This window comes from Ctenopharyngodon idella, chromosome 19 (genome assembly GCF_019924925.1).
Source record: "Ctenopharyngodon idella isolate HZGC_01 chromosome 19, HZGC01, whole genome shotgun sequence".
Classification (NCBI taxonomy): Eukaryota; Metazoa; Chordata; class Actinopteri; order Cypriniformes; family Xenocyprididae; genus Ctenopharyngodon; species Ctenopharyngodon idella.
Genome location: NC_067238.1, coordinates 915,702 through 926,420, shown reverse-complemented (window position 1 = coordinate 926,420; position 10,719 = coordinate 915,702). Strand labels below are relative to the sequence as shown.

Genomic DNA, 10,719 nt, shown 5'->3' with positions numbered 1-10,719 from the left:
TCATTGGCCAAGATTTATTTAAAGCCGAAAGAAAAAAAAAAAAAAAAAAAAAAGAAAAAAAAAAAAAAAAGGTTGTTGGTTACAATATACTTTTAAAACATCTTTTATGACATTGACAAAAAAAAATGACATATCAAGATTGCGTATACGGAGTAAAAGTTCTAAATTTTTAAAACATGATAAAAATACAATAATAAAAGGTAAAGGACATTTGCAGAACATTACTGTAATTAATATCAGTTCATCCATATAAACCATGTTTTATCACCGGATGATCAAATGTCACTGCTTAGAGTTCACAGTTCCTCATTCATTGTGTCATTTTCAGAATTTCGGCCAACAAATATCATATCAAGTACAATCTCTATTATTATAGTTCAATGGAATTTTTTTTCCCCTTCACTTTACGGCCAAAACTTTTCTAAGAGGACCTTTTAGAACCACACCAACTTGTTGTGAGGCTTTACGATGGTACAATATTCAGTTTAGGAAGTGCGAGTAGCAGCGACTCACAGATGTTTGAACATAACTAGGATGGATACATAACTTTGTACAAACTTCAAGTTTAAGTGTCTCATCAGGGAGTGTCCAAGAGCAACAGCTTTAATGGTTCTGTCTGTTGTCACTCAGTCTATTATCTGCAGATCTTTAGGGGAGCTGCCCTCTCTCAGCTCAGCTGCGGTTACTCCATGCTCTCGGGGTCTGCCTGGGCCATATAAGCATCCAACTCGGCATCCAGATGCCCCTTGGTCTTGGACATGTAAGCATCAAGCTGGTTGTCCAACTGCTCACGTGTGACGATGGGACGACCTGCTCCTCGGCCTCTGCCGCGTCCACGACCTCTTCCAGCAAACCCTCCTCGACCTCTCAGACCTCCACGGCCTAAGAGAGAACCATTGAGACAAACATTTAAGCATGCAAGAGCAATACAGAAAACACTAACTGGCAAAAACTTGTATTTAACTTTTCTATGTTTAGGCAATCTAGCAATAATCTAACATTATTATACATCAGCTGCGGTATTTCTTACCTCTTCCTCCAGCTGCTCCACGTGCTGCACCTCGGCCACCCAAAGCTCCTCGTCCTGTAGCTCCTCCACGCTGACGCATGCCTCGACGGAGACCGATACGTCCAGGACCACCCCTACCTCTCATCTGACCTGCACCTAGGAAATAAACAATCGTTTTACCAAAGGAAAATGAACAGGAAAAATATGCATCAGAATTTATAAGACATAAGAATGCAGTCAGTGTTGGTTGGTGTTACAATGCCAAGTTACAATGGTAAGTAACAAGTTGAAATACTATAATAGAGCAATTTTAAAACTGATTTAAGGTATGGCTGCACAATTCATAATTTCAGTATCAACATTGTGATGTACACATCCATGATGCTGGGTGATGAAATCACCATTTTCTAGAACTGCTTCATAGCTAAATTGAACTAATTTCATATTTTATTGAATGGAACATGACCTACGCACAGTTTTCTGGCATACGATCGTTTGATAAATGAGGGCCAATGTGTCAAGCAGACAAAATTACAAGTAGATACTATTAATATCATTATAGCTGAAAAACACTCTTAATCATCTACATTGCTTAGGGAAACAGTAAAGTAGGCTCAGCTGTCTCCTTCTGTAACCAGAGGCTGCACAACAGGTGAAGGAACTACAAATCTAGTAGCACACCAGGGGTTCTCCTAACAGCTATAAAAATGACAGTTTAGCCCAATCAGCATGTCATTAAGTTTAGAGGGAGGGTGACTAAACTACTGAAGAACATTAACACTTTAAAGCATCTGCTGTACTGCAATGATTGACAACTCCAAATGAAGAACAGATTTCCTTTGACATGTTAAGAAGCTGACACTACACCTACAGCAAAGGAAACTTTATAGTGAACACATGCAACATGCATGCATTTCTTCCTTAGATTTAGAACTATAATGCGCATGTACACATATGTAAATAGGATGTGTGGCTTTTTATTAAGTAAATGCGGGACAGCATCTGACAAGCATACTGAAAAACACACACACACACACAAAAAAAAAAAAAAAAAAAGCAGCAGTGTCATAAAAAGACTAGGGATGCACCGAAATGAAAATTCTGGGCCGAAACTGAAAATTCTGGACGCACTTGGCCGAAAACAATGATGCTTTTTAAAAATGATTTCTAATTTTAAATTAGCTTTTTTTTTGTATAACTGTATGAATATTAGACTTAATGAAATTCAATCATTTTAATGATACTAAATTTGAGAAATGCAAGCCAATAAAATAAAATCCACACTTTTATTTAAAGTAACACTAAAACTGGACAGAAAATATGTTAATTTTAAATATTAATATATACTTTATTCAGTTGTATGCAACAATCAGATTTATTTTTTGACCAATTATACAAGTAATGTATAGTCCTACAAAGCTATTAATATCAAAGCATGTGAGCAAAGCATAGCGGGGAGCGGATCAGTGAAGGAGAGGATAGCGTCATTTTACCAGCGTTTCCCAGCACAGCTATTTCACACTATGTTACAGCACAGTAAGGCTATTCCAAACAGAAACAAATATACTACTACATAGAAATTTCATGTCGGCACATTATTTGAGCAGACTTTGCTTTTCAGATGAGCATGAGCGGTACACGAGCATTTTCATGGGCCATGAGCAACTAAGCCAAGCACACATGCATAAAACAGAGTGTCACACCACACAGTGATAACGGCTAGAGCGAGAGTGAAACTTGAGAGGTGAACACTGAGGGCTGCATATATTTTCAGCTCATATTTTTAGCTGTTTTTCTCCTTTGGCCAAAAACCAGAAATGCCATTTTTGACCAATAACTTTGTGGCTGAAATTTTGGTGCATCCCAACAACAACAACAAGCGAAGTTACACAGTCTGTGAGAGACAAATTGTTAATGGCGGGTCCTTATGGTAATTACAGCATGTCAGGCAGGAAATCATCACTCAACCTCAAATATAGCTTATTTGAAACATGCTAGTAGCAACTTTACATGGCTGCTCGCTCTAACATTAACCTAGATAAATGTGTGTTATTAGGTGCATATCCAAATGTTTGTGTGGAAGCTAAAGTATAGCGCACTTTACGGCACGAGGCGCTGGTGCGATCACTTGCATTTTTTCCTGATAACAGTGGAAACAACTTAAAATACTCAATTTTTGGTCATACAGATAAGAGTAATGCATCATTCGAAACTGAAGGGTCTACTTTTATTCGCATCCACTACTGCGATGATGACAAGTCAGCATCGTGGACTTAATCTCTGCAGCCGAAAACAAAAAAAACCATTATCAATAAATTATTATTCAAATGTTTAGACAGTCTCTCTGCTGTTTTTTCACGACACATTCATAATCATTTTTGCTGGTGCGCTGTTACAAGCTTTATACGTGAGCTTCAGCGCTGGTTAGGCTATGTATTATATACAGGCAATTAAGGGCTCATTATTATGATTTAAATGGCTTATTATAATACAAGTGCGGTTAAATCGCTTAAATGAACAACAACAACTAGTCGACTAGAAAAATCTTTAGTCGAGGGTAGCCCTAATTGCTAGTAAAGACTGTTTTTCACCTCTAAGAGAGAGTGATCCTCTCATGGGACCGCCTCTCGCTCTTCCTCGCAGTCCTCGTCCAGCTCCACGCAATCCTCCGGGAAAACCTCGTCCTCTGCCGCCGCCCGGCATCAATGAGCCGATGGGCCGACCCAGTCTGGCCTGGATGTTGCTCTTCCCAAGTCGCTGCTTCAGGCTCTACAGGTGGGTGATATAAAGAATTGTTCCTTTATTAGGCACATCACATTTATTAACACATATTTAAAATCAACAATGAATGGCTTCCGTAATCTGTAATGTTTTATTGAATACAGAAACATGACAGAGCAAGAATATAAAAAAAAAAAAAAAAAAAAAAAAAAAAAAAGTGTTTTATACTAGAATGAAGACTGAACTGAACAAGCCTGCAGTTATGCGATTTCAGATTGTGATGATTGATGATGCAGCCATCAGCTGATTTAGTCATCTTTGTGCATTTCATTACTTACCTGTTTGTGTTGCAGGGCAGCCTGCACAGAGGGCCTGTTCTCCATCTGCTGAGCGAGCCGGCGGTTGCGTGCACTGGCCATGTGCTGCTGCTGCATGGTCGCCCGGATGCTACTCACTGTCGGCTGCTTGTTCTTCAGCATGTTTGTGAAGCTTGTGGGATACAACAGAAGAAGGAGGGTAGAGAGAGAGAGAGAGAAAAAGAGGAGGGAAAGGGGGATACGAGGAAAGGAGGATTCCAAATCAAATCATTTCACACAGCATGGACGCAGCTACAGCGGATCGTGTAGCAATCTAGTGAATGCCCTTTTTAGACCACACGTGCTTTTATTTACTCTCTCTCTCGGTTACATGTGGAGACACCCCAACAAATCAGTAGTTTGGTTTAAAATGAATGCCTATAATATGGTTTCGAGAACACAGGGATGGCAGAAGAGAAGACAGAGGCTACATCTACATTAATCCAGATACATTTGAAATCATTTTCTCTCTACGTTTTGGCCTTCCATTCACAGACACAGTATCTGTCCCACAAAAATGGGGCCTTTTGAAAACACTGTAGTGTGGACTATAAAAAAAAAAAAAAAAAAAAAAAAACCAGTGGTATTCAAAGACTCGTGTTTAGTCATGTGACCCATATTGGCATTGTTGTGCTATGTTTATTTTCAGAGTGCTGTTAAATGCGTGACCCGTGCTGGCAAAATGAGTCGGAATGCGCACAGGCTAATTTCGAGCTACAGGCAAAACAATTGAAAAATGTAAATTTTGATCGAAATTGAGGTTCTCATAAAAATGTGTTCATTAAGCCCTTGTCTAGCGATCCTAATGCCCCAAACAGCAAATAAACATCTAAAAGTATCTTTATTTGTACGTTTTCTGAAGGAGTACCTTTCCTTTGACCAAGAAAAATGCAGTTTTTTTCTGCTTTCTTAAATATATATATATATATATATATATATATATTTAAGAAAATTGCTGTTTTGTGGCAAAACATGAGGGCAATTGCATTTTAGACCATACACGGAATAGTGATTTTGAGTGCGACCTGAACACACCAATAAGTGGTGAGATATCGTGCTAATAAAGTGATTGTGCCAGATGAATAGCGTCAGAACTTTAGGTTCTCTCGGTACCATCTCAGTGAGCTTTTGCTGAATTTTATGCTTATGCATTAAGATGATTTTAGCATTTCCCAACGGTTCAGTGTGAACAAGCAACTTTTGGAAACACTAGTATGAGTGGAGAGCGTTTTAAAATAAAAACACAATTTTCAAATGTATCTGGATTAATGTAGACATAGCCGGAGACAGAAAAGAGGCAGGCAGATTTCTTTCAGAGTGATTGCCACTTACAGGCCACCATCAACCTACTGTGATGTCATCAGTCCGAGACACCACACGGTGAGTTGGCCCAGGGCTAGAGGGGTGTCCGGCCACCCAGCCACTTACAACCAAGACCGTGACCTGGTACATTGTTCTGTAGGACGCTTCTTCTGAGAAGAAGGGAAGGGGGTTGGGGGACAGGTCACGTCTAAGTATGGACTGGGCACCTTTATTCCGTAGACAGAGAGAAACTGAGAAATGCAAAGAAGCAGAAAAAGGTCATCTAAGAGAGAGAGAGTGTGTTTTGTGTGAGAGAGGGCAAGAAATATGGATGGCACACATACCATCCTGCACTATCAACTCATTCCCATGGCCGAGGATGCTCTTCTGCAGTGAACTCGTGCAGTCGGCTTACCTCACCACCATTACCCTCTCACCTCCAGGTGTGCGCTGCTTACGCAAGAGACGCCTTGCCAAACATGGCACATTAATAGATCTTTTACATAGACTCAAGTAACCGCCATCATGTTGGGTAAGCAGAGCACACCATGCGGGCAGTCTAGCGTCCATGTCAGATCTGATGTCTCCCCCTCAATGACCTCCATAGTACACGTGTCTTGAGGCTTCATGCCTTAGTTATCTCTGTATGCTTTTCCCCCTGGCCTTGAGATAATGCTGTCAGGATGCGTAGCGCCTCACCGCTCATTCAGGGACACCTTGGTGGTGCTTTTCAGCACAACTTTTTGAGAAGAAGGGGCACTCATGTTTCTTCAGACTTGCAGGGATCTCTCCTGTAGAGGAAACACAGATGTAACATATCTTAACTGCATGAAACGAAAGTGAAAGTTTCAGACAGACATAAGGATGTCAATGGTGAAACTTGACGTCAGATACAAATTGTAATAAATTGGCCACAAAATCGCAAATGTGATCACCCTAGTGTGAGGAACCCCCATTCTAAAATTTAAGTGCCATCTATATAGGTTCTTGTATAAAGACCCGTTTTGTATAGTGAAAATTTATATTATGAATTGGTCTAAAATATTAATTGGAAAATATTTAGTTTCTATTAAGTCATTATGTTTTGTTTGTTTGTTTGTTTGTTTTAAATAATAAAAAGTTGATTTATTTTTTAAAGAAAGAACTTTTGCAGAGTTTGTATGCTGGAAGGCTGCCAGTACAAATGATGACCAAAAATTTTATTTAGCAGATAAGATTTAAAACACTTTGTTATTCATACCAGGCGTCAACATAATGGAAAAAAACAACAGCGAGTTTTACCGGTTTTATGTTAGCCAATGTACTTGCATAACTGAGTGTTCACCACCCTAGTAACGTAATATCACCGTAACTCACATAAAACTCCTTCGTGTTTACAAATTAACCAATTCAATACCATATTCATTAATGTTTAAGACATATTTAATATGTATTAATGATTAAAATATATTAACTTACCTTTTCTCTGGACGACTCGTGCAGTTGAGTTAGGGCAGATCTGTTAGCTGTGGAGCTAGCGCGTCGCTGAAGAAGCTGACTGACTCGACAAAATCCCCACTCAAAAATTCTCTATTTGACGCCCAAAAAAGTTGTACAACTATCGTCACACTTCTAAATATATTTAAGAACTAAAAACAAAGCTATATCCCACAGAATAGGCTATTTAACACCTATTCACTTTAATCTGCAACTCTATCGGCCTAACCTCCCCTCATTCATCACAAAATGGTGCTAACAACTGCGCGAGTTCGGAAAATGGAGCACTATTTACTACGTCAGATATCGCGAGATTTAAGCGTGAAAGGGTGTGTGCCAAATAGCATGCTTCCAACTAGTAGGCTACTAGGGTTTTGTGCATGAACTCTGTGCATCAAGATTTTTGCTTAAAATGTATATAAATGTACAAGGGAAACGATATATTTTAGGTACTCTGAGCCTTTTTTTAAAGCAAAGTTGAAGTTGAAATTACATTTTAGTTTTTCTGAGGTAAGACAATAATTTAAAATTTTAAAATGACAGATATTGCATGTCGTATAACCCAGTATAAAGCATGTATAATAATTATTTTTTTTAAAAAGAAAAAAAGAAAAGAAACAAGTTTAAGATAGCTATCACATTCTACAATGCCAAGGACCCCCATCCTAAAATTGAAAAGGCAGCCACTGTATATATTGTATAATTCATACTGTGAATGAGCGTATAGCTACAGTATACATTTTACTGCTTGAAATGTTATGTCAGTTACCCAACTATTTCTACAATGTATACTGCGTCAAATGTACAGCAGTACGCTAGTGTATTTGAATACAGCCATATGTCGTGTGACGCAGAATGGACGCAAACTTGGAGATTCGCTGATTTACAAATCATCACATAGCTCATGTACTGTCGCTGTTTTAATATATATATCATAATATGTGTAAAAGGCGCAGTGACTGCTGTATCAAATCAAAGCTCAGTAAAGATGGCAGCGTTAGCAGTGGTGGAAACCCCATCTGGGAAAGATGCTCTCGCGGAGGGTTTGCTGGACCTCTTGAGACCCGCGGTACAGCAACTCGACTTACATGTGCACTCAGTCAGGTAGTATATTTTGTGAAACGTATGTGTTTTTTTTAAACCCAAGAAATGTTTAATTTAGAATGAGCAGTTTTGTTTGCTAGCATGCTAATCACTGTCAACATGACAGGTCTTGTGACTCAGATATGCTTGTGACCATTTACTCCATGTAAAACAATGACAGTTCATTTATTCCTTTGGTTACTTTTAGCAGTGTCGCACGATTCATGCTTTTAAGATATGATTCGCAGTCATGAATTAAGTGTTCAAAAATATGGACAGCTGTATCGTTTACAATATACTATAAATTTATCTTCACAGAGAAAGCCAGGTGGAACTTAGGGAACACATTGATAATTTGGCATCTGGTAAGTTGGTATGACGTGAATATGCATGGACAGTTTTGTTTTAATTCTCAAATTCTCATTTCCCCCCCAAAATATTAAATTCAGATCTCTGAACAATTATTAAATATTAGTTCACACCAGATTTGAATTTCTTATCCATTTGAGAAATTGCACGTTTTGATATGTGTGCAAAATAGTTTTTATTTTACTTTTTTTTTTTTTTTTATACAATTTGCACAATAACTAAATGCACATGGAGTTCATTCACTGTGTCATAATCTTAACAGCTGCTAAACCTTTTATTGTGTGAGCCATCACATGCAAAATGATTCTTTCCCTTATCAAAACTGGTAAAACATACATGTTCTGTAAATATCTATAATATAGCATGATGTGATTAATGATCTGCTTAATTGACAAATGACCTGCTTTGGTAATGAAATCACAATCTTACCAATGAAGGTTGAAAGTAGAACTGGACTTGCAAATGGGAATTTTCTGTTTACATGTAACACAATGCTACAAAAATAAATGTACTGTTACTGTATACATACAAGTGTGCATATTCTTTTTTGTGTGTGTGTGCTACAATATTGACTTTTCCCAGTCAATTTTTAATTTATAAAATATATACAAAATAATTCTCCTTCCCATTTCTGCAGAATTCATGTATGCTATGTGTGCACATTTCTTCTGCAGAGTTGTGTAGGATCAACGAACACCAGAAGGTGGCACTAGACTTAGACCCATATGTTAAAAAACTTCTTAATGCCAGGAGAAGAGTGGTGCTTGTCAATAACATACTCCAGAATGCACAGGTAAAAGAGGCAGAGTTTTTGAGTCATCATGCACAGTATTGTCTGGTATTTTCTACTTTATCTTCTCAAATCTTTGTTCCAGGAACGTTTGCGGAGGTTGAACCATAATGTTGCTAAGGAGACGGCACGCAGGAAGACCATGCTTGAGGCATCTGGAGCATTTACCCCACGCTCTCCTAGCAAACCATGATGTCCTGAATCTCACATTTTGGGAATGCACCATTACACTGTGCTCAATGCCAAGGAGCAACGCTGTAGATTTGCAGAATCTTCCTCACATTGTTAAAGGGCACTGGGCTATGCAAAGCACTGCTACAGCAGAATTAATGTCAGTTCATTTAAGAGTAGTCAGGGAGACAGCAGTGTAAATATGCACTCATTTCTTTGTTGAACATATGACTTTTTGAATAAAAGTATTTGTCTGTATGAATGTAACTGATGCTGAAAAATGCTCTTATATTTCAGTGCTGCAGATTTGCTAATTATTTGCAAATGTATAAAATTATCTATCAGTACTGTCAGAGATAGTATCCAGTTTAATGTACCAGATAAGGAAATCTCTTGCCAGTCTTGATTTAGTCAGTGAGAGCAGTTTATTGTAATTGTTTTGCTCACATGTGGAAATGATCCACACTTAGCAGTTTAGTGAATTATTTTATTACCATATTTTTTTTCTTGGTTTTATATGCAAGCTTGTTTCTGTCATGTAATAAAAAAATACAAAATGTAATTGTGACTTTTTATCTCAATTCTGACAATTTTTCTCACAAGCTTATATATCAATTCTGACTATAACTCGCAATTGCGTGTTTATATCTCGCAATTTTGACTTTATAAGTTGTAATTACAAGTTTATTTCTCGCAATATGGACTTTATAATTAGCAACTGCTAATTTATTTCTCGCGATATGGACTTCTATAACTCGCAATTGCGAGTTTATGTCTCACAATTCTGAGAAAAAAGTTATAATTGAGATGTAAACACGCAATTGCAAGATAAAGTCAGAATATGAGATAAGATGTCGCAATTTGGGTGAACTATCCCTTTAAGAAAACATTGAAAACTTTTTAAACATTTGAAACTTAAAATAGACTTTTTACAAATAAAGTCTTCTGAAGACTGGATACTATTCATTGACATTGATTTTATTGTTCATTTAATTATAAGGTTACACTTTATTTTAAGGTGACGTAGTTACATTGTACTTACTCAAATAAGTACTGAGCAATGTTGGGGTAGCGCATTACAAGTAACTTGTACAAGTAGTCAAGTAACAAGTAATCAGATTACTTTTTCGAGTAGCTAGTAAAGTAACACATTACTTTTTCAATTTACAACAAAATATCTTATCAAGTTACTTTTTCAAATAAGTAACACAAGTTACTTTTTCACATTTATTGACTGACAGCTCTCCTGTCCCCATGTTGAGAGAAATAAAGTGCAGAGGTTTGTGTGATTTAGAAATAAGAGTGTTGAACTTCCTTCTCTTGTATCCTATTCTTCTTTAATCCAGAATGGCAGCACAGCTGAAAGGTTTGTTTGAGCTCCGCTCTCTACTGTACAGATGTAAATATGCATTTCCTTCAGTCTGAGGCTTATTCACTTCACT

The 10,719-nt window shown here is 37.6% G+C and overlaps 2 protein-coding genes across 4 annotated transcripts; one reads left to right on the top strand and one right to left on the bottom strand.

The window, feature by feature from the left end:
• chtopa (chromatin target of PRMT1a) lies at window positions 1-7,113 on the bottom strand. Of its 2 annotated transcripts, none has more exons than XM_051871803.1 (6): window positions 6,847-7,113; window positions 6,088-6,179; window positions 4,069-4,219; window positions 3,601-3,778; window positions 1,031-1,165; window positions 1-882 (listed from the first exon to the last, which is right to left on the bottom strand). In XM_051871803.1, the coding sequence occupies exons 2-6, from the start codon at window positions 6,150-6,152 to the stop codon at window positions 683-685; spliced, it is 729 nt and encodes a 242-aa protein (XP_051727763.1). In that variant the 5' UTR covers window positions 6,153-6,179; window positions 6,847-7,113; the 3' UTR covers window positions 1-682. The 2 variants fall into 2 exon arrangements, with proteins under 2 accessions (XP_051727763.1, XP_051727764.1); XM_051871804.1 differs by having other exon boundaries at window positions 5,733-6,179; window positions 6,847-7,107.
• Window positions 7,114-7,225: 112 nt separating this feature from the next.
• On the top strand, window positions 7,226-9,839 carry snapin (SNAP associated protein). 2 transcript variants are annotated; one of them, XM_051871811.1, is made up of 5 exons: window positions 7,226-7,374; window positions 7,815-7,968; window positions 8,266-8,312; window positions 8,991-9,109; window positions 9,192-9,839. In XM_051871811.1, the coding sequence occupies exons 2-5, from the start codon at window positions 7,853-7,855 to the stop codon at window positions 9,297-9,299; spliced, it is 390 nt and encodes a 129-aa protein (XP_051727771.1). In that variant the 5' UTR covers window positions 7,226-7,374; window positions 7,815-7,852; the 3' UTR covers window positions 9,300-9,839. The 2 variants fall into 2 exon arrangements, with proteins under 2 accessions (XP_051727771.1, XP_051727770.1); XM_051871810.1 differs by lacking the exon at window positions 7,226-7,374 and having other exon boundaries at window positions 7,714-7,968.
• The last annotated feature ends 880 nt before the right edge of the window (window positions 9,840-10,719 follow it).